The sequence below is a fragment of the Ilyonectria robusta genome (genome assembly GCF_021365365.1).
Source record: "Ilyonectria robusta strain PMI_751 chromosome Unknown BGZ61scaffold_23, whole genome shotgun sequence".
In the NCBI taxonomy this organism is placed as follows: domain Eukaryota; kingdom Fungi; phylum Ascomycota; class Sordariomycetes; order Hypocreales; family Nectriaceae; genus Ilyonectria; species Ilyonectria robusta.
In genome coordinates, this window is record NW_025764457.1 from 156,032 (window position 1) to 179,388 (window position 23,357).

The following is a 23,357-nucleotide window of genomic DNA, read 5'->3' on the forward strand; positions in this document are numbered from 1 at the left end:
AAGTTGCTCAAGTGATAAATTGCACATTGATATTTTTATGGTACATTACGAATAGGGTCGGCGTATGGGCTTTGCATCATTAACTTGAATGGAAGGTTGGATTCTGTGATAGTATCAATCGGTGTCGGTCCTGGGACAACAGGCGTCTAGATTCTCCCTCGTGGTGATGATGGGCGAGAGCCTTGTGTACGTAGATTACGATTATGCTCTGAAAGAATCAAAATGCTTCATGATGCCTTCGCTCAGCCCATCTTCCGTGTCGTATGATGCTTACTTACTCCAATAGGCAACCTGCAGCTAACAGTGGTGTTTCAAAACCAATCCTGTAGGACAGCAACCACAGCATCCCTCGAGCTGCATCCTTGCATTGCTTCCTCCTTCACTGCCCCGTAAGCCTCACGATCTGCACTGCCACCTTTATGCCCTTGCGTCACTGGGGTACGTCAGGTCCGCTAGCAATGTCCCTTGCGGCTCACAGGACACTGCCCGTCCATGCAAGATCTGCTTCTTTCGTGCTCGGACCGCTGGCCGATCAGACAGGATTTGAGACCCAAAATCCTGGGGAGACAGCGGTGGCATAGACCTAAGGCAAGCCATGTCCAAATGGGATGCTTGACAGGGACAATACATCAGGTTCCAGCCCTGTTGCTGTTCTGAAAGCGGAAGGGTGTTATGGGACTCCATCTCAGCTTACAGCAACCTGGTTACCCAAAACGGAAAGAAACGACAAATGTCACACCAAAAAAGCATGGTTAGGATAAATTCCCGACTGGCTCGTTATAATCGTGATCCGGCGGCAGATGTGATTCGGAGTCTCCTTACCGACGTCTCGGTCAGGGGATCAGCATGTGTTGTCAAGTGCAACAGCCAGACATTATCGTGCGGAACGGAGAGAGGGCCGTAGATCCGGCTACCGTGGGAATGACAACAAGCTCACGGTAACACAAAGACGCTGCGAGGGATCCAGAAGCATACCATGCCATTCGCGCGTGAACGAGGGGCCATGCATAAAAGATCCATGCATGCATGCAGATACGTAACAGCACAGCGGTCTAGAGACGGGACATGGCTTGGCTTGCAGCAGTCAGCGTCAGCTCGGCGAAACAGTTTTGCTCCAGAGCCCCGACCGATTTGGTGGACGACTTTAGCGGGGAGCCGTTCGGGCTGTGGCTCTTGGGAGTTTTGGAGCCAGCGAATCGTGGACCCAAGCTGAGATGATCCACTGAGGCAAGAACGTGGAATCAAGGGTAGAGGAATTCGAGGCATGTAATAAAAGAGCGGTGTGGAAGCGAAGTGAGTCAAGGCGAAAGTAAAAGGACAAAAGGCAAGACAACGTGGTGGACCAGGTTGGATAAGAAGAAAAAACGGGCGTCCTAAATGCTGCAGTTGGCTGGGTAGAGCGTGGTTCGGCTTGAGACATGGGAGAGCTGACGGGAGGGTCTGCCTCGTGGCAGGGCGTGAGACAACGGCGAGTTGAGTCGTGAGGCTGGAATACAACATCCAGCATTCCTAGCGAGCCACCACTGCGCCAGGCGTATTGCAAATAGAGGTCCCAACGGGCGTTGGGACTTTGGCGGCCCTGGCCCTTGCCGTCCCTTGCTTCTCAGCTGCCATGTCCCCGCCTATCGAGTTGTCACATGGGGGGAGTGGGAGTGGGCAGCGCGGGGCTCATGCGTGTCTGGTGGTCGGTTCGACGACGCCAGTGGCCGTAGGAGGGGGGTGTGGTTGGCTTGGGCACAACGTTGTTGTTGGTCGTGTCGTCAGCTTGCGTCGTGCCTTGCAGTTGGTGGCATGATTCACGAGCCGGCAGGGCTCGGAGCACGCACTCGTCCAGGAACCATCAGCCAAACGGGGAACCCGAGGTGTGAATGCGGATGCGGATGCGGATGTGCAATATGGGCGGGGATGGGGACGGGGATGGGACGGATAGAAGGCGCAGGCATGCCAGTAGCTAGAGGTAGCTACATGACATGATGGTATGTAGTATTGTTGGCAGGGTTCTGTTTCCGCATGGCCAGGCACGCTGCGGATTTCTCGAACAAAGCCCTCACGCAAGGGTCCAGCTCGGATGCCGGAGAGGGGCCTGTGAGGAAGCTGGAGAAGAGGGGAAATGCAACCAAGCCGTTCATATCCATGACTCTTCCATGTCAATGTCTCCTCCATGTCGAAATAGGCCCTTTTGACAGGATGAAACCCCCCTCCAGATGTTATGTCGCACAGCCCGTCACACGAAGTATACTCTGCGCCGTCTGCGCCAGGACAAACCTAGAAGGCGTGGAATATCAGCTCCCCGATCAGATCCCTGGCGATGATCGCGTCAACCAAGTGGAGTTGTCATAGCCAAGAGGCGCAAACGGCGGCAGCCCTAGCGAGCGGCCGGGCGCGTGCCTCTGCTGCACATGTAGGCACCAAACTGGCATGTCTTTGACTAGGTACGGAGCAGTTATCCATGTCGTGACTCTGGCAGGGCAAAAACGGCGGCTGGGGATATCTAGCGCTGTGGAGATTCGTGGAGACCAACACGGCGTCGTCATTATCTAGCGCGTTGGTAGTGTGCAATAGTTTTCTGGACCTGATATGATTAGCGGACGTCAGTGCGAGCTGCGAACACGGGAGCCACCTGGCTGGGACATGACAAGGAACGAGGCTGGAAGTTAAAGAGAGTCTGCTGCGGAACAGGCAGTGCCTTTGAGGCTTTGACAGCCGGAAGATGTCATGAAGCCGGCAACACGAAGTAGATTTGGGTCGAGAAACCCTAATAGATCACGGCAAGGTTGAAAGGAGTCTTACTTCTTGGTTCGAGAAACGGACTTGAGTCAAGCGAGGACGGCATTTGCGACAAACATCCTTTGTGGCAAGAATCAATCATGATAATGGCCGACAACCAGACGACGCCAGATGAATCCAGATGAAATCCTGATGCCATGGAGGCATGGACAAGCATCTTGCAAGGCACCAGGGTCTATGCCAGGGCAAGGGCACCTCCCTTGCTCCACGTCTTATCGTTGCTTATCGATAGTCACGAGAACATTTTGGTGGTGAGGAAGGAGGGGAGGAAGGAGGGGAGGAAGGAGGGGAGGGGGTGGCGGGGATGATGATTTCGAGAGGGGTAAGGTAGCCACGAGGGCGGTCAACCTTGAAGCAGCAACAAAGGAAGGAACCAGCATAGTTGATTATTCGATCTGTACCAAGTACACCCATGTTTACGAGCGCCGCACCTAAGGTACTTACTTACCTTACCTACTACCCGTGAGGCTAAAAGGTGTGAGTAAGAGTGACGGTGACGGCGTCGGGTTCCTGAGGTTCCTGGGAGGGGAAGCAGCAAGTGGCGTGCCCGCCTGCCTCTCGACTGTGCAACATGAACTGGGAGGCTCCGGTATCCGTGCTAGTAATTGGATCCGAGGCTGACCTGCCTACGTCCTGCGCCGCTAAGGCACTACGCGCACAGCGTTGCGCTACGCTTTCGCAGCTAGCACCACCACCTACCGTGGACCAACTGCCGCCTAAGCATGCAGAGCGGGCGCCACCCAGGGTACCAACCACCTCCTGCCTCCACTAACTTTCAGCGAGCCCCTCCCACTGGGACGACTGAACCACTGAGAACCCGCTGCAACTCCGCTACCTCCACCATCATGGCTCCATCATCCACCACCATATCCATCGCCCGCCTTCGAATCCTCCACCCCGCTACCGAGTGCGACTCGCTCCGTTGTCTAAGAGTCACGGCGCCCACTCCTCCAACTCCAGCCCAGCTTCAATGCCAGCCAGGCTCCCAGCCCGGCGCCCACAGGCAAGGAAGCTGCCCAGTTAGCTCCCGCTCTGGCCGGGCGCTACCACGGCTTGCAAGGGCTCCGAGAGAGCCACTGACTGCATCATGCTGCCCACCACTTTAGGGCACCCCGTGGTACTCAGCCTTCATGTACTGACTTGGACGTCTCCAGTTGGCCGCGGGTACCTACAGCCAGGTACTCACCCCTCGATTATGCCCAAGCCAGGTACAGGCCTATCGCATAGCCTTGAGCTTGAGCTTCAGCTGGAGCTTCAGGGCATCCGGAACCTCCAGCAGCTTCGTCTCGACCAGGTAACAGGAACTAAGTTTTCTTCCTTGGTTCAGGTCGTATCCATGTGTTAGTTGGGGGATGGGACTATCAGGGTTTCACAGTTTTCAGGCTTCCCGAGAGATCCAGACATTGGCTTCGTAACACACAAACACGCACACACACACGAGTTGTTGTCGTAGCCGCGAAAGGTTACACCAAAACAACATGACAGCGGCCCCCTTCAATGGCCACTTCCTAATCCCACTTTCGATGCAACATCTATCTGACCGAGGCTTTGCAGTGCCGTCGCTTTGCGAGGAGCTTGGAAAATAAACCCTGGGATTCTTAGTCTCCCGCGTTGCTCTTGGGGTGAAGTGGCAGGGCCTAGTCCTCCCTTGCGGCACTATGCAAGCTCATCGACGACTACTTGTACACCGCCAACAGCATCTGAACCCCCTTCAGGAGCTCATGCAAAGACACACGATGCTTCGTGATCTATTACGCCCGAGCCGCTTGCTGCCACGTCGCCGCTGTCCCGAGAGCCGGGGTATCTGTGCACAGTAACAACAAGAGGCGCAAGGGGCTCTTCGGGTGTGCAATACGTCCAGATACCGTACAAGTGTAATGTGAGGTCAGCAACAAACCAAATCCCGGTCTTCGTACGGCAAGTTCGGCGACGGGCTGATGTGCGGGGAGAGCAACACGATTATACGTTCTATCGGCTATATTTGCGTTTGGGCGAGTGCAAGTGCATGCCCTAGCAAAGCCGGAAGATCCCCTGCCCCGATCGAGTAGCGAATAGACTTGTTCGTCATGTCTAGCAGCTACGCTCCTGGCTATGGAACTCCGCGTCATGGCTTTCAATGGCGGGTCCTGGTGCGACAGATATAGAGGTCGATCCAGACGATGAGGAGCCTTTGATGTTGATCGTCCCATCCTTGGCGGGGGGCTAGTTAACGATATCATGGGCCGAAAAGCGAATGATGGCGGTCCAGCGACATGCCAAGCTGACTTTGCGACGGAGACGACCGACATTCTGGAGAGTGGCGGACAAGTCAAGACTCGAGAGGCTGGAAAGCTTGACAAGCCCTCTTGCAAGATAATCAGAGTTGCACGCGGCCGAACCCAAGCTGCCCTCTCCCCCGCACTAGCCATGCCTATCATCGATTGACCATCGGACAGGAGAACCAGCGTGGCTGCGGATCCAGGCACCATAAACTCCCATCCTAGGCACGGTGACGGCCAGACTGCAGAGAGTGTTGTGGAGGTGGTGTCGCGCGCATCCTCTTCCGTGGGGGGGTGGTAACACATTGGTAAGCCGGCCGCTCTGGAGCAGATGACCTCGAAGCTTGCTCAGATGCAATCAATGTCCCGTTTCGTCCAACCACGTCTCGGACTGGAAGCTCATGGCACGGATCCCCGGTCTACTCCGTACCCGCTCTGTACCCTGCCATACAGTTTACACGTCCGTCTGCTCCGACAGGCCACCGGTGAGTCGCAGTGACTCGAAGCCTCCGTCTACCGTCAGTCTATCGTCCACCTTACACGCCAGGCCTCCAGCCCTGGGAGCCCAGCCCCCTGGCTCACTTGCGTCAGTCAGGGACGGGTTCGAGGCAGCAGGACATACCTAGCCTTGGGCTAACCATCTGACTGGCCCTAGGTAGGTTTATTTTTAATCGCACATCGCATCGGCCGGGTGCCCTGTGAATCAAGGCGCCGCTGTCCGCTGCCCGCTGCCCCTTGCCCCTCTCCCATGTCGTCCCCCTGACCCACCAGCCCACCGCGAGGAGAGGGCCAACCCCTCGCATGCATTGTGGACCCGACTAGGCATGGATGGCGACGCCTGCATGTCGGTTTGCAGTGCGTACTCACCCAGGCTGGAGGGTTGCTGGCGTTGAACCTCCCCGTGTTGATCATGGCCTGTCTCTTGGCGGGCGGCGGTGACCTTGGAGGCTTGGATGCATCCAGGACCCAGCCCGCCGACCAGCTTCAAAGAGTAGGTCAGCTAGGCCAGCCCCCGGCCAGCTCTGTAGCTGTTGGTTGGACTCTTCGGCCGGCACCTGACGGGAATCGCAACCTAAGTTTACAAGGGCGAGGCATGGTATGGATCACATCAGGTACTGGGACGCCATGTACCTGGCCCGCCCATGCTAGCCGGTGCAGGTGACCTGTACCTGACGTCTCTGGCCCCCGCCCAGGCTCCGTTCTCAGTGCCCGCCAGGGATGAGGGTGGCAGCCAGTCGCTGGTGTCGCTGTGAGAAGTTCGCTCGTCCAGTGCACGCAAGCAGTGAAGGTCTTCGGCGAGGTGCTGTGCCACTCTCTAAAACCGGTCAGTCTCTAGTCCATCGAGCGCCTCGACCGGATCCTCCATGTGGGAACCAAAATACTGATCTTTGACTGTTATGCATTCCACCCGTCCATCCATCCATCCCATCCCATCCATCCCATCCATCCCATCCCACCATATCCCACCCGCCCAAACGAAGACGGCTGCATCGCATCCGCCACTCGGCCTTGTCACAGCGAGCTCCAACTTATCCACATCAACTGGTTGGCTGGTCTGTCGGTGGACCAACAGCCCAGCGCACTGGGACCAGGCCACGAGCACCAGCAGCAGGGGCAAGAAGCCAGCCTTTTTAGGGTTCTATTGCGGTTGTCCCGATCGATGAGGAACAAGACGAAGACGACGAAGGCGACTCTCAAAGGTGGCTGGACCCTTGGGTTGATTGGTCGGGCAACGCGACTAACTAGACTCCGGCTTAGGGTAGGGACTGGCGACTCGATCCATCCCTCCATCCCGGATCCGGACTCCACCAAGACAATCGATTTGGGGCGGAAAAGCAACCACAGACATACATCATCGCCACGCTGCCCCTGCCACCCGTCCCTTGCTGCCCCTGTTCTTCCTCAGTTCGCTTTTTGCCCTGCTCACCCGCGCACCCAGGCTCTGACACTTCTCAGCCGTCTCTCACACCCGATGAGCCAGCATTATCAAGGCAACGCCGTCGAATACAATCACAACGGACAACTGCGCATTATCAGCATTCGCGGACTGATTCAAAACTCGCCGACCAGCCGAAAGCCCTGATTTCTACCCTAGCTGGCCGTGTAGCCCTGTGTCGCTGAAGCCCGGTGAAACAGATCCAGGCCCTGGCTCGCTTGCATCACCACCACGCACGCCGCACTCCCCCACCGGCATTTCCTCGCATGTCTTTGAGGCACACCTGGGACGCCTCTTCTCAGTTGTCACCCTCATACCCAGACTCAGGCTCGCTCTCTCGCTCTCCACAACCTCCTCCTCGCCCCTTGGTTGTGCCGCTCTCCCCTCCTCCTCCTCATTCTCTTTGCCTCTTATTCTCTCCGCTCCCGTCGCATCCGGCCCCGCCTCTTCGCCCCTCGCCGTTTCACTCGCCCTTCACCTCCATCGACTCCTCGCACACAACAGGCGCTCCCTCAAGGGGCATTTGCGCTTGGCCGACGACACCCGCCCCGCACCCTCCCGACCTCGTTGGCTGTCTCACCATCCTCAGCCTCACTAAGGCTGTCCCGGTGCGACTGGATTCTCCCGCCTGCCGGCAGACAACTAAGGCGTCCTCACATTCGCACATAGCATCAGCTTCGCTGCTGGTTTGCCTGTGCGACGTCGTGGTCTTATCAACCTTCCTCGGCTTTCGCCTTCTCGCCATACTCCTCGCGCCCCAACTATCATCGCTTTACCCTCCATCGCTGGCCCTCACTACTCCTGTCGTCGCTATGGCGGCTGCCTTTCGACCGGTGAACTCGCCCCTCATTAACAACCTATCCCGAGACGACGTCATGCCCTCATCACCAGCAACGCCTCGGCCGAACACCGCGCCCCAGCAACAGCCCTCGATGCCCGCCGACGACGCAGCGACACCTACCCGAGCAACGTTCAACCCGTCAATGGCGACTCAAAAGCCGCTGCCTTCGAGTTCCTTTCCGCAGAATGTACAGGTGCCAGATCAACCGCCCAAGTCGACGCTGCCTCGACGCGATAACTCGCAGCACTCGACCAAGTCGGCGGACTCAGCTGATGTAGATATGGATGACTCGGACGGGGAAACGGGCACCATCGATGAGGGCGCCGGCTCAGATGATGACAGTGTCGGCGCAGACGGCTCTAGGTCGGGCAAGAAGAAGAAATCTCAGCGCTTCTATTGTGTTGACTATCCGCCCTGCAATTTGAGCTTCACCCGCAGCGAGCATTTGGCAAGACACATCAGGTATGGCCTTTTTCTCTACTGAGCGATCACCGTTGGGTGCCCTCTAGCTAACATGGACAAAGGAAACATACCGGAGAGCGGCCCTTTCAGTGCCACTGTTCCCGACGCTTCTCGAGGCTTGACAATTTGAGGCAGCATGCCCAGACGGTCCATGTGAATGAGAACATCCCAATCGATTCCTTGGCAGCTACAGGCTCTCGGTTCCAGAGACAGATGCGGACCGATCGGGTAAGGCAAGCCGGTAACAGAGCGAGGGCATCCACTGGTGGCAGTGCCGGCGGTCCAGTCCGCGGGCACTCCAAGTCGCTGTCGACTTCTAGCATCACTAGCATGAGTTCTGTGGGTTCCACCTACAGCACGGTAGCCGATGCTCGACGTCGTCCCCCTCCGCTTGTCATGGCAGACCCGAGATCTCGACTGTCTCTTGAGTCATACCGCACCGCTACTGAGGGTCCTTACCCCCCGTACCGACCAGCGTCGCCAAGTGAATTCGGCACCCCAACTTCGGCAACCTTCTCAACAGGGCAGGGTAGTCCCCGATGGGGTTCCGGAGTGGCATCTCCCGCGTCCTCGCACTCAAGGTCTCACAGCGTCTACGCTACTGGCTCTCGAACCCCCGGCCGCCGACTGAGTGTTCCGTCTGGCGCGAACCCGTTCCAGTCGCCTCCAACTCTGACTCTAGGGCGCCCAATGTTTGGACCAGGACCCGGACCCGGACCAGTAAACTCCTCGAATGGTGGCGCTTTCCCGTCTGCCAACGGCAACCTTGTTTCATCCCCGAACGCTCCGGCACCGCAATGGTCACGACGGGAATCGATTTCTAGCATGTCCGATGAGGCGTGGCGTCGGCGAACTTGGCACCCAGATAGCCGCAATCCCAACGGGCATCCGAGCCAGCTCAGCACAGTCGTCAGCCAGTCTTCTGTCCGACCAAATGCACCGCCGCCCATCGCGACTCCTTCTAACTCACAGTCCACGCTACGCCTTCCTGGGATTGAGTCTTTCGATCCTATTCTCCAGCGCCCTGTCACTCCCCCAAGACGGCACCCCTCGCCCATGATGATCGACGCTGAGGCTTCTATGCGTCCTGTCTATCAGCAAATTCCCGTTGATGCGATAGCTCCTGAGGAAAGAAGGAACCTGAACATGTATGACGCCAGCCTACAGCGTGGCCTTGGCCGCCTTGACATTAACCATAGCACTCCGCCTCGCGATAGTGCCGGGGCTTGGGCTTCTGAGGTCAACAAGGCTGTTCAGGCCCAGGCTGAACAAGTGCGACTGAACCCCCCAACGGTCAGATTCGAAGATCAGCAACCGCCGTCATACCAGGCCCCCAAGCCTACCGCTGCCAGCCGGGCTTTGCACCAGCACACAATGTCAGCACCATCCACCACATCCAGAGACAGTAAGCGACACGGTTGGTACCATGGACCGGTGACTGTCCATCGAGACGCAAGGACAATGCCGGAAGACCCGCGGATGGCCCATGTCGATCGCATGGTTCATCCCAATTTCACCGGCTTCAGTGGGTTTCCCGTAAAGGAGGCACAACCTCAACAGCACCCGCATCATCATCAGCAGCACCAACAGCAGCAGCACCAACCGCAAGAGCGGCCTGGAAATACCGATCCGCTGGGCCGCTTGGAGGCCTTAGTCGCCGTTGCAACAAGCGAAGGATCCACGGCGACCGCTTACTAGACGAAGCCCCTGGACACAATTGATGCTCGTGTCCATTCTTGAGCTATGCTCTTCGCACACTTTTCCGCCGTCAGAGACGGCCAGCACATATCCTAACGACTTATGATGAATTTTCATTTTTGCTTTTGGAGCGGGAACGAAGCGCATTACGTACGGCATGATTTACTCGCATGATACACGATCTCTATTTCTTTGACGATATCCCAACTCTTCTTGGCTGGATCCATTCACGGTTCAACAACTCTCGAACAGCATTTACACGATATCCCGGTTCCGCTGTCTTTACAGTGACCGACACACACCCGCTTGATTAGTGACATCTATGTCATCCCTCGCTCAGCTTTTTCCGAAATTCCAGGTTTGTTTAGGATTTATAGACGGTTTTTTCTCGCACTTTCTCATTGTTTGTTTGTTTTGGGGTTCTTGGGTTCATTTTTACCTTTTCCACTTTGTGCGGTCTGGAACTGGGCGAATGAGGATTTCATGAGTTAAGATACCCATCATTATAAGATGAAGGGGCTGGGCCATCGAAAGGCGGCGAGTTTCCGGGCACTAGACCCAACTGTGGTGGTGAAGATGTCGCCGGTAGACTGGGTTCCCTTTACAGAGTGTGTACAGTATGGGGTCCATTCCGACTATAGGACAGGCGAGATACCTCATCGCTCGGGCTCGAGCTTCCGGACTGGGAGGATGGTTTGGGATTGATACCCTACGATACCTTGTTTAGTTTCGTTGTTTGATTTTTGCAAAGATGAATTAGACTCAACGACGGGTGTTGGACATGACCTGATTTATAAGATAGCTTGATAGTAATGGAGTTGTGGCACGCTTCTCAGATTGACTGATTGTCTTAACTTTTCTACACATTAATCTTTAAAGCAGTGACTGCTCAGTAAGCGATGTGATGTGCCTAGACAAGTCATCTTGATGAACTCTTGCTTCATTGTGAACATTGCTATGCGGACACATAAGTATGTGCATTAAGCGAAGATAATTATGAACTGAGTATTTATCTTGTAATAAGGATTATTAAATTTATCAAGTTCCTTATTGTTCAGCCACTGTGTATCCTCTAGTGCTGGGTGTAGCACTTACTGTTTGTCTACTGTTTGAGAAGACTACTTGGCTTTGATATATCTCACGATATTGAGTAAAGCTAAAAGAGAGAGAAAAGCCAAATATTTATCTAATTATATTCATGATCTAAGTCAACTTGGGGTCTCAGAATGCATTATATGTATTGGGGAATAGCTTACTGGATTGATGCTCAACCGCCAACTCATTTCTAGGGCCTTCATATCGCTGCTATGTCGCCGTCATGTACAGTCGTGACTTCGCAAAAACAAAAAAGCTACTAAATCGGACTAGAAAAGACTCTTAGCCGTCTGAAAAACAGATCCCAATTCGTGTAGTTATCTATGAAAAAAATGGCCTTGTCCTGCGTGTAGACATGATTCTGGTACATAGCCTGCTCAGTTTGTATGCTTGAACCATGGTTTCGCACATCGACATAAATATAGTTGTCTCCCGCAAGGTCGGTATCAACTAGGGCATTTGCTATCCTCGCACCGATAGCTGGTATCTCAGGTGCCTCAATGTGTATCTTGTAGTATGGCGCAATGCTGGGAACGGGCTGGATAATATCATCGTTGATGATTGCTGCTCCCGATATCCGTGTAAGTAGTGTTGCCCTTGATCATCAGATCTACACACTGCGACAGGGTAGACGCCACTTTGACAAGTTGATTCTGACAAAAGATGGTGCAAGATGGTGCAAGATGCGCGCCGTCGAAGATGATATTTGAATCACCCTCCCCTACCCTACACCTTCACGATGCATCAGGAGAGAAATAAGGAAGAGTACTGCTATTCGCCATCTGAATATTCGCCATCAGATACAAGTATCTTCAGCTAAACCTCAGGCAAACCAATGTGCGTAGTGTAGGTAGATAGGTAGCTAACGGAAATGTTTGGCAACAAATTGGGTCGTTCTCAGATGATAAGAATTCCTCTTGCTTGCGATGCCAGATTAATGACCAAATGAAATCTACGATCTTAAGTTAATGTTTCCAGCTTTGCCAGCCTTAATTGCAGCTACATTTGTGTTGTCAGGCACAAATCCTGGGCTAAGATCCCATAGATCTGGGCCAATGTAGAAGCTAGCCACGAAGACCCCAGGTTGCTTGTTCTTCGAGACTTGCGTCTGCAACGAAGTGAACCGAAAAGAAATTAACTATTGAAATAACATTGTCAAGGATATTTACATGGATTAAGCGCTGTCTACACCCTTGGAATCACTACGAGCTGCAACATGATGAAGCTGAGAAGATGATCTTGACAGCCTGGTTCACTTGCTAATATATGCAAAGTAATCATTAACATGGGAGAATGGTTCTCAAGGTCTCTATTGGCAAGTCGGTACGTGCTAGAGTCTCTAGCCAGCAGTCAGGTACCATCTATGCGGACAACAAGTATCTCTTGGGACATCTTAACCCGCTGTCTGGTCTATGGACATGAGACCTGACCCGCTGGACCGGATCGGTGTATTCCTCTCTCTCGTGGTACATTGCACTCCGGTGAAGCTATCACAGCTATGCGGTGAGTTGGAGAGGTGGAGAACTAGGTTTGGGCCCGCATGTCAATCCGACAGAGTGGCAATTGGGTTGGTTATGAGAACATGAAACCGCTGTGATATTCGGGAATGCCGTGAGACTTAGGCACGGGAGATAGTCAAACGCCATGTGATAGCCGAGTAAGAGGCGGTTGAGTTTAATACAGCTAGGGCGACGTTGGGAAGAGTGGGTAACTTGACGAGAGTCATTATGTCCGAAACCTAAACTCCACGAAGCGGGATCATGATAGTGTGATGAGATCTTGACGGGAATTCGGACCTGTGTGTTAAAGTTCGTTTCTTTGACATGACTCGCTCTGGGAATGTCAACTAGCATCAACTAGCAATTTTGAGCGGAGATGCGATCTCAAGCTCTGGGAAACAGACGGAGCATCTTCCACCACTTGGCAAAATCGGCACGCGCACAATGGCTGTTTGGCTAACGGTGGTAGTCGAGGCCGAGATCGGTTGGTGGAGGACCGGGCTGAAGGAGACTGCAATCACAAGCACCACCAGCAGTAGAGTGATGACGTTAGACGCTACCTTGGGAGGGGAATTGACCAATTATCTCGACGGCCGAGTTGATACCGCCTCCATCCTCGCGCATGTTCCGGGGAACGCATGGAGATATACTCGCTGGCAGCGGCCGTGGCCTGCTCTTGGCGTGGAAGCGAGGAGGGGGGTGGTAGGCAGTTACATGACCCTACTACACGGTACAGTAGTATGGCATTGGGCATTGGTATCGCGGGTCGTGGTCTTGCGCCGCCGATCTACAGGCTTCACCGTAATATTGCTGGTGCTCATGGCGGCAGGGCAGCGGCAACAGCAGGGTACCCATAGGGAGGGACGGGGCATCTCTGGATCTCCCGAGGCGGTGGGCGTCCTGTTGCTCGCCGCTTTGGGATCCAGACAACGTCGGGCACACGTTACAGCCCTGGACAAGGTTGAGGAACGGCGCGATGCGGCGTCGTCGGGGTGGTGAGAGTGATGACTTGGCAATACATAGTACAGCATCGATACAACCACGATGCGGTGGCGATCGGAGGCTAGCCCGCTCGCCGAGGGCCATCCATCGTAGGTTACACCCGGCGGACCAATCTGGGATGCTGGATATCATGACCGGCCTGGTCACGGTTCCCAATGTCATGCAGTCGGGCTAGCTAGTTCAACGGTAGCGGGTTGCAGTTTCTGGCCGCCCAGCTCCAAAACATGGTGCCACCGCCGCCTCAACAAAGGGCCTTGGCCATGAGGCACTTGCTTCATGTCATCTGAGGAGACGGACGAGGTAGGGGCGTGTGGGTTGAGGTAAGGCGAGAGAGAGAGACTGAGTTCCGGGACGGGAGGGAGGGGGCGTCCGAGGAGAGGCGGAGCAAGGCAACTAGTCTAGTAGTGTATTACTCGCGATGAAGATGAGCGCATGAAACTAGCTTGAGCTAGGCGGTTCCTTCAAGAGAGTAAGAGAGTGAGTGACCCGGGACAATGGTGGACGGTGCAGAGAGGCCTGCACGTGAGCAGACACACAACAACGACGACGAGGGAAAAAGGGCAGTCAGTGGACCAGATTATTCGAAAGGGCAAGGGTAAGGGTAAGGATTCAGGGTTGAAGAGAAGAGTGGACAGGCGAGAGGAGAAAACGGGTTGGAAGAGTGAGAAGATTCAATTTGGCAGACCAAAAAGAAACGCGAGTCTGGTGAGCAATCCTTCATGGCATTTTCTGGGTCTCATGATGGAGGCTAACAACCACTGAAGAGGGCGAGCCAGGGATGTCTAAGGCTCTCGAAGCGCCCGGCGATAAGGTTGAAGGAGAAGTGGGAATGGTGGAGTGGGAGGGAGTGGAGAAGAGGTGTTTCGGGGCTATTCTCGTCGGCTTGGGCCGTGGGAATTGCGACGATCCTTTGTTTTGGCGGGCCGGGGATTTTTCATCTCGTTGTTCAGTTTGTGCCTTGTGGCAGCGAGATGGGCGATGACGTGGGAGAACTGGGGAAGGGGAACGCCCGAAGGTATGGGACGGACGATGAGATGGACGGGAGGAGTGGACGGATAAGTCGACGGATGGGATGTGGAGAGGGAAAAGAGGCGAAAAGGACAGGGTGAGAGAAACGGGCCGCGGAGAGGCTCGAGCGGACGAGACATTCCAGAAGACAGAAGAGAGATCTAGAGAAGAGAAGTCTTCTACTGCGTCACTGAGATAGTACACTCCAAGTACCGGTACACGTCTGCTAACCCAGCTCTCTGGGTTTTGGGTTGGTGGGTCCTGGTTGGGCTTGAATTATCCTGGTGCCGGTCAATGGTGTCTCTCATGGGGTCTCTCATGGGGTCATGACACTAGTTATGTGTGCTCGGGAGCAGATATAGGGCTTGCGGGAGAAGTGGGCGAGGAGCAAGGAACCAGGGATGAGGGATTGAGGGACAGGGACTAGGAAATTAGCAAGGACAAAGAGGAGGAGGGGTCGGGCTAAATAGGCCTTGTCGACTTGATCTGTTTCCGCTATTCCCATGAAGATCGCAGACACCACGCAGGCGGGAACGGTAGACACACTGCCACGCAGAAGCAGAAGCACACAACAGGAACACGATCAGGAACCGGAACCGGAACGAAAGACCCGGCAGAAACAACCACATGGGAACTCGATGAGCGTGTCTCGGCTGTGCAGCCGGGTACGGTCATTTGCATAGATCGCGGGGGCGTCAGCAAGGGCTGGACTGGCCTGGACTGCACTGGGCTCAGCTGATGAGGCATGAGAGACCACCAACAGCATAAGCAACGAGGCACGAGGCACGATGGGAAGCCGGCTGAGAGATGGCACAGCTGAGACAAGCATGCCAAGGTGAAAGAAGCCTGCCGGGTCAGCCAAGAGGCGCAGACGAGACACACATATGAGTGAGACAGACACCCACATGTAGTATTCACTTAGATGGTTGCAGAATAAGATGCATGCTGCTACTGTACAGCAAAAGCCGCCTCCCACAGCCTGCCATATGACATGTATGCGTCGTGTGCGGCGCGTGTGGGTGATCGGTAACTGGCGAATCGCCGGTGTAAGCTGAGGTGTACGACGAACGAGTAATATAGGTGTGCAGAGAGCGGCAGAGTAGCGGCAGATCGGGCGCCAGGTATTAAATTTACGTAGTACTAACTAGTATAGAAGCAGCGGGAACAGGGCAGGGAAGCCGGAAAATAGAAGCAATCAATGTCTCGGAACCAAGCGATTGTCGTGAGATCGAGTAGTACACGGGCGGGAGCAAGTAGAAGCACGTCTTTCGCGCAGCGCAGCATCGCATCTATTTGAGTGCTGCTGTGCACCCCACTGAAACGAACAAAACAGTACAGGGGGGGGGGGGGGATGAGAGGAAAAGAGAGAAATTAAGTGAATTTTTGTATTTAAATTACAACGGTTGATTGTAGCACAACGCAATGCAACACGCAAGAAATACTTGGAGATGCAGCGGCCAAAAAAAGCAGCGAATCGCTGGAGACTGTTGACCAGTACAAGACGCAGTAAATACGCAGTAGTCGTACGACAACCGCACATGACTTAAGCCCTGTTCCCCATTAATAAATCGTCATCATCATAGCTGCTGCTCCCATTCCGTGCTCTGTTACTGCGGCGGTGGCTCAAGGGTTGGTGGTTGGCTGGACGCAAGTGGCTGGCTGGAGGTGGGGGAAGGGCCCTAAATAGGATGGATCCATGGGAATAGCACGCTGAGAAATAGGTATTGGGGGGGGGGGGGATTTTCCCACAGAAAGAAAAAGTAGACCCGGCAACGACCTGTACGTGTACATTGCTGCTACAGGGAATATGCAGTAATTACTGGATACCGGCCGCGGGCAGATATGGGCCCTGTCCATCCATCCATATCTGGGGCTCTTTCTTCGCGATGGGGGCACTGGGCATGGAAGTCCAAGTGGAAGTCCAACACGGAGAGTTTGATTGCTTTGGTGTCTAGTTAATTGGACCCCTTGTCTTGTTTTGTTTCCTCTTCCCTGGTTTCGGTTTCGTCCTTCTAGGACCCGCATGTCCGGTTACACAGCATGTCTAATTCACCATCTTCCACCTCCTCTTCAGGGCCGCCCTCCCCTTGTTAGCAGCTTGTTTTCGCTCTCGCCCTCACTCTGCCACTCTTCTTCCCGCCCCCCGGCCAGGCCCGTTCTCGAGGCCCGGCGGCTTTTATTAGTCCTGCTCGCTGCTGGTGTCTGGCGTCGTTTCCCGGGGCGAAATGTCTCGGCCTCCTCCGCGTTCCCACATGATAAGCCCCGGCACTTGCGTCCCGCCTACATACCCAGTGGCAAGGGTTTGGAGTTGCGGCCTTGTTGATCCCGCTGATCCCGTGGACCCCTCGCATTCTCCCATCCCTTAGGATCAAGATAGAAAAAAAAAAGAGGTCATTTGAGAGGACGCGGCGTTGAGTAATCAATCTAGAACCCACCATGTGAAACATGTCACCCGGCGAAACGCCTTCTCCGCGGTGCCTCAACTTGCAATCCGCCGCCTCCGCCACCGCCGCCGCCTCTCCGCGTGTCCCATTGTCCGGCCGGTCCTGACACGCCGCCAAATTCCACCTTATTTGCTTTTTCCTACCGGCTTCCCGCAATTGCACCATGTCCTCAAGTGTGCCGCCGTATCTGGTGCCTCGCCGGGCCAGGGTGGTGGTTCAACTCCTCCCCGCCCTGCACTGCACTTCACTTTCGATGATGCGTGGTTGCTGAGTTGTAAAAATGCCTCGTGTCATGGGTAATCGAAATGTACTTGCCAGATGGTTTCCGTACCCATCATGTACCTCCCGTCCGGCTCGGGATTTGCGAGCCTTCTTGTTTCCCCATTCGCCGTCCCTCGTCTCCCTTCACCGGCCTTTGTGCTGCCCGGCATGGACCCCTCCCAGACTATGCAGCATGTGCTATGTAAAGTAAAGGGCCTTTTTCCCCCGGGGTTCCAATGGCTCCATGGCTTGGCCCCAGTGTGTCGGTCAAGGTGACATGCTCCATCTGGGCCGAGTCCCGGAGTGGTGATTTGAAGCATCAGCGTCAAAGGCCAACGAACTAACCCGACCATCCACCGCTCTTCCAAACACGTATTCCCCAGCCTTTGCCCCAGAGTCTGGCCCAGCTCTCGGTACTGTCCCTCGCAGCTCAGGCCCTCTTCTACACATGGGCGTACATGCACTCTCCAGGCACCAAACACCTACATGACACGGATAGAGTACGTACAGCCAGCTTCGTCGGCTGGCATTGGGCAATTGGGGGAGGTCGACGCACCTACTATAGCACACGTATACCATAGGGCACCGATATCTGCACCTCGTCCAACTTTCCCCTCCCAGCTACCCACCCAGACACATGATGCTGCACAAACATGCGGCCTCATGTAGCCCGTATCTAGTCCATTGTCGAGTCGGTAACGAGCTGTTGTCGAACCTGGTCGTCTTATACCCTGCAACTGTCCTGCAACTATGCTGCAACTGCCCTGCAATTGCCCAGTAACTACCCACGGAGCCGTCTCCCACGCAGCAACTCCCCCTGTATCTGCCCAATAACCCCCCCTGGCAACTCCCCCCCGGCATCTGCCCAATAACTAGCCTTGGCCCCCCATGATGACACAACCCTAGTCAGACGCCGGGACCCTCGGCTGGCCCCAGGAGCAAGCATGGGCTGTAATCATGTACTACTACGTACGTCGTAGTGTGTCCTGTCTTCTGCAACTCTTCTGCACTGCGCCGCACAATAGCCTCGACATGTCAGGACGCTTACCGATGGTTTGGCTCCAGGGAAACGGCACAAGTTTGTTGGTTCGTGATGGTTGAGCCGTCGTCGAGTCGCTGCCGCTCCCCGGTCCATGGCCCTGGGCTCCACTCGCATACCTCCCCCCAGCCTGTTCTGTGTCTCTTGTGGCTTGCTGATTCTCACTCGCACTTTTTGGAATTGGGCACCACTTCGGCTTTGTTTTTTTATCATTTGGAGGGGGGGGGTCGCTCTTCTTGGCCCTGGTTTTGCCCTTTCCGGCGGGACGAGAGAGATGAAGGGAGAGGAGGGGGGGGGGGAGTCGCTCGAACAAGCGAGACAGCTACTACGTAGTAGCAAAAAGGAAAAAAGAGGGCAACAAAAGCCACCATCCCCTCTGTCTCGGAGTGACGTGGAGGCTCCCAGCCCTATCACCTCGGGCGTCGTGTCACAGCGCCCAGCTCCCAAGAGCGCCCTAGGGTCGCTGTAGCTCGGGGCCCCTGCGGCTAAAGAGAGAGGGAGGTCGAGTCGGCGGCCTTGACTGGGCTCGCGGGACGTCTAGATGGCGGAGTCTAGACAGAGGAGTTCGGGATCGGCCTGCGTCGACGGCTCCGCTGCAAGGACCCCCAAATGGAAGAAAGGGAACCCGCCAAGGTCACGCTCGCGGACCGTCGAGCCTTCGAGACCGAGCAGAGGCCGCTGACCGAGCGAGCGCCTTGTCTTGTTGTGTCTCGCGAGTCGCCGAAGCTCGGGGAGGAGGCGGACGGCCGAACCGCCTCGGTGGGAGCGGAGGAGGGTCTTCACCTTGTTCACCTTGACCTTCAGCCCGGGACGGCACGCGGCCGTGTCTGTCGTCTGTCTGTCTATTGCCGCTTTGGGAGCCAAGCCCCGGCCGTTGCGGAGGCCCCGGAGGGAGGGGCGCGATGTGGTCTGTGGTGGTTTGCCAGGCCGTTTCGTTTCGACCGCCAGAAGTAAGTAAGTAAGTACAGTAGACGGCAGACGGCAGACCGTAGCTTAGACCGTAGCTTAGACCGTAAGACGGCATCCCGGAGTGCGCAGATGCTACGCAGTAGTGCATCTACAATGTCAGCCAGGGCTCTCTAGGTCCAGGTCTAGGGTCCTCTAGGGCTCCCTCGTCCGTCCCTTGGCCTCGGGTCGTCCCCCTCTTTCTGGGCTGCCCTTGGGCTCCGGCACGGCGGCCAGCTCCTGCGAGTTGGCCTGCGATTTGCCGTCCTACGGCCTCGTTCGTCTGCGTCTTGATCGGGCCATGGCGTTGGGACGCACCGGGCGAACCACCGGCGCCACTGCCACGCCCACGCGCGCGCCCTGCTTCGCTTCCGTCCGCGCTGCAACAAGGACGCTACGCCATGTACGCTACAGTACGCTACAGTACGCAGCCATCGACTTGTAGATTTGTATTCGTCTCTTGGGAACCGGCTCAACGCCACCGCAGATGGGACGTCGGCGGGCCGCTCCTTGGGTCGGGGCCAGCCATGTACGAAGGGAGCATGGGAACAAGGAGCAAGGACCGAACCCAGAGGCTCCGCTGCCCGATGCCAGACGCGCAGGAGACTCGTAATGGACTAGATTAAGTAAAAGGAATTAACCAGCCGCCCGAAATTAATAAAAGAACCGGCGCAGCAGCCGTAGTGTCTTTGCCGGCGGGCAGGGCGGCATTCAACTCGGTGGAATTCGGAGCCGCGGCCGTCCTATAACAAGACAGAGATGGACTCTGACTGACACCCCCAAGGGACCCGGGTTTCCACCCAGAGCCTCCAAACACACCTAAAGAGTCGCAGGTTCGTCACAAGTCGACTAAAACACAACTGATGGAGGTCTGCGAGTTGCAACCACGGGGGCTCCGCCGGCCGGCGAGCCTATGGCGTCCTCGCAACGGCTCTTTGCCACGGCCGCTTCTGCAAGTTGACACGAACAGTGGGGTTCGCATGCATGCCAGAGGCTTGGCCAATGGGTTGTCGTTTGCTCCCCAGAGAGACCTGGACCTGTCTCTTGTCGACGCCGTTGCCGGCTTGGTTGCGCTGAGTTGAGCGTTGAGCTGGGCAGTTGGGTTGACGTGCTTCCATGGCCCAGCCCACTCAGACGTCTAGTCCCGTCCTTGCCATATCTCATCTCGCCATATACCGTGGGGCCCAGCCGTGGCCGTGGCCGTGTCATATCATACTATCTACGTAGCATATCGTAGCGTTGCTTTTGGCTTGCTCTGCCGCGTCCTGCGTCCTGCGTCCTGTCTCGCCTTGCCTTGCCTTGCCTTGCCTTGCGTCAAACGGGCCCCAAGAAGGGGGACAGAGGGTGGAGGCGCCATGCTGGACTCTACTGGCCCGCCTTGGCCGGTGAGCCTTTGTTCGAATCGTTCCCGGCCTGCGCGTGGCACTTTGCACACTCACTTCGGGCGTGAGAGTTGGCCGCGTGGGAAAACGTGGGCCTTTGCTTTCCCGTCTTCACGCCCCCCTCATACGCCCCCTCCTCTCGCCTCGTCTGGGTCTCGCTCCATCCATGAACTGATCCGCATGTCCGAGTGATGCAGTTAAGTCTTGGAATGAAATGGAGTGGGAGGAAGAGAGGGGGGGGAGGGGGGCCAGGGGAGTGAGGATCGACTCGAGTCGAGATGGGACCAGGCTTGCAAAGTCCGAACTATAACGTCAAGAGGAGGGTGTGAGCTGCATGACTACCGCCCTGGTGGAGCGATCTGATCACGTACGTCTGGAGCCATGCGTCTATCTCGAGAGGACCGAGTACGAGTCCACGGGAGATGCAGGACGATCCGGAGACTGACGACCCGGCCCAGACCCAGCCTTGGGCGTCTTATAAAACGAGCATCCCCGTCCGTTGCTCCCACGATGATGCCTGGTGTTTTGTAGATCTGGCGTTACTCGACTCTCCGTTGTAGACATACCCTCTAAGCCGCTTCTTCTGTTGTAACTCTTGACCTTTTGACTTGGTCTTACACTTGGGTGTCTTCTGTCTATCACTTCTACATCTGGTTGATACTCCTCTGAGACCTGCTTCACACACACAGAACAAGACAACAACCCCAACTTACACCATCATGGCTGCCGTCCAGGACATGTGGTCGTCGTTGGCCACAAAGGCCCCAGCCGTTCACCATCTCCTATCCTCCATGAGCGTTGAGCTCATCATCATTTTTGCCATCCTCTTCATTCTTGCCCCCCTAGCACGCTTCCTCCTCCGCCTCATCCAGTCCTCATCCTCCTCAGACTCCTCCTTCACCTCTGACAAGATCCCCCTTCACACCGGCCTCCTCTCCGTCTCCCAGCTGCCCAACATCGCCGGCTCCATCCCCTGGGTCGGCCACCTCCTCGGACTGCAGAATGACAGCGCTCGCTATGTCAACCGCCTCCTGGCCTCCACCGCAGCCCCCATTTTCACCATCAACATCCCCTTCAAGCGCATCATCGTTGCCAGCCCGTCCATGGACCGCAGCCTCTCGCGCCACACCTCAGAAACGGGACTTGCGCAGATCCTCGCCTACGTCGGTCCCCGGGTTTTCAGCCTGGGCCCGGAGACTATCCGTGTCATTCTTGACGCTAACCCTCGGCCCTTGCACAAGGTCGAGTTTGGCGACATGGAAAACTTGAAGGCCCTCTCTGAGCGCTCTGGCACGTTCGTCTGGGACCAGATGAACCAAATGCCCTTCCACAGCGAGGTTGACCTTGCCCACTGGATGTTTGGCATGACCGTTTCCGCCACCGCGAGTGCTGTCTGGGGCGTTCAGAACCCCTGGCGCATGGATCGCGAGTTTGCTGAAGAGTTCATGTAAGTGATCTCAAATCTGACTTACACCCAATCCCACCCACCCGTATCAGCGAGATTCCCACCACCCACATGGAAACCCTCCGCTAACGTCATTCAAGGAACCTGAGCGAGACCTTTGACTCTCTTTCTCGACCAGTTGCGTGGCTCACTGCTCGGTCAGCTTACAAGTCCCGCAAGTTTCTCACGGACCGACTCCGCGCATTCCACGCTGAGCACCGCGAGGCGCGCGTCCAGACTGTGGCCCATGCAATCAACGTCGTCGCCCACTCAGACTCAAACTGGGAGACGAACCCGGACTACTTCAACATTGAGATGGTTTCTGCCCTCGGTCTCCTTGCCACCCCCAGCACCCTTTCTGTCTGGCTGATGCGTCATCTGCTGGCCACCCCTGAGCTGATGCGCGTCATTGTCGAAGAGGTGCAGCAACTCAAGGACGTCCAGGGGGAACTTTCGGGTGCGCCGAGATTAGATCTCACTGATGTGCGTACTCTTTGCCCCTGGCTCGTAGCATCCTGGTACGAGAATCTTCGCCTGCACATGACTGGTGTTCCCCGTCTGGCCCGCCACGACTTCAACCTCAACCTCCCCGGCTCAGATCCCCTGGCTGTGTCACAAGGCGACATCTTCCTGCTCCCCATGTGCGCCTCTAACCTCGACGCCATGACGTGGGGCCCTGACGCTGCTTCCTTCGTGCCCGGCCGCTTCATCAACCACAACGGCGAGCTCAACAACGCCCTGATCCGCAAGGTGCGCGCCTTCGGCGTTGCTGGCAACCTGTGCCCTGGGCGAGTATTTGGGTTCGAGGTGGCCATGATGATGATCGCAGGCACCCTGCGCACCTTCGACGTCCAGAGCGTTGACGGCAGCAACTTCTGGGTGCCCGGTGTGCGGAAGGGCTTTAACGTGGGCTTTGAGCGATACGCGGATGATATCAAGGTGGTGTTGGTGAGGAGGTGAAGAGATGAAGAATGCTGTGATATATATGTTTCTTTATTTTTTGGATAACCCGGACGGCCTTTGATATTTGTTTTAATGGTTTTAGGCCTACTTTGAGTCTTGGTGGCGCTGGATGGCCTTCTGGTCGATGTTTGATGACAGACAGAATTTCCTAGACTATAGGGTCCTGGATGGATGGATATTATTCCCAGAGACGATTGTTACGTTATGAATTGCATATGAGTTTTGATGCAGTCTATCTTGCTGTCGTTAGGGCTGCAGTGTGATGTGGTGATTGTCTCTCTTCGTAGTGAAGC

At 55.8% G+C, this 23,357-nt stretch overlaps 5 protein-coding genes across 5 annotated transcripts; 3 read left to right on the forward strand and 2 right to left on the reverse strand.

Moving 5' to 3' along the window:
• Positions 1-808: 808 nt before the first annotated feature.
• Positions 809-1,591, reverse strand: BGZ61DRAFT_107280 (uncharacterized protein). Its single transcript, XM_046236890.1, has one exon. The coding sequence runs from the start codon at positions 1,498-1,500 to the stop codon at positions 934-936; it is 567 nt and encodes a 188-aa protein (XP_046098870.1). The 5' UTR covers positions 1,501-1,591; the 3' UTR covers positions 809-933.
• Positions 1,592-4,114: 2,523 nt separating this feature from the next.
• Positions 4,115-5,303, reverse strand: BGZ61DRAFT_459492 (uncharacterized protein). The gene has a single exon (XM_046246920.1). It carries the CDS (start codon positions 5,253-5,255, stop codon positions 4,539-4,541), a length of 717 nt encoding a protein of 238 aa, XP_046098871.1. The 5' UTR covers positions 5,256-5,303; the 3' UTR covers positions 4,115-4,538.
• Positions 5,304-7,793: 2,490 nt separating this feature from the next.
• BGZ61DRAFT_537165 (uncharacterized protein) lies at positions 7,794-9,982 on the forward strand (the record flags this gene model as incomplete). The annotated part of the gene is made up of 2 exons (XM_046254496.1): positions 7,794-8,284; positions 8,347-9,982. 2 exons carry the CDS (start codon positions 7,794-7,796, stop codon positions 9,980-9,982), a joined length of 2,127 nt encoding a protein of 708 aa, XP_046098872.1.
• Positions 9,983-19,232: 9,250 nt separating this feature from the next.
• BGZ61DRAFT_482867 (uncharacterized protein) lies at positions 19,233-19,888 on the forward strand (the record flags this gene model as incomplete). Its single annotated transcript, XM_046249431.1, has 3 exons — positions 19,233-19,284; positions 19,420-19,688; positions 19,721-19,888. 3 exons carry the CDS (start codon positions 19,233-19,235, stop codon positions 19,886-19,888), a joined length of 489 nt encoding a protein of 162 aa, XP_046098873.1.
• Positions 19,889-21,376: 1,488 nt separating this feature from the next.
• Positions 21,377-23,061, forward strand: BGZ61DRAFT_497672 (cytochrome P450; the record flags this gene model as incomplete). The annotated part of the gene is made up of 3 exons (XM_046251183.1): positions 21,377-21,427; positions 21,530-22,104; positions 22,203-23,061. The coding sequence occupies 3 exons, from the start codon at positions 21,377-21,379 to the stop codon at positions 23,059-23,061; spliced, it is 1,485 nt and encodes a 494-aa protein (XP_046098874.1).
• Between the last annotated feature and the right edge of the window lie 296 nt (positions 23,062-23,357).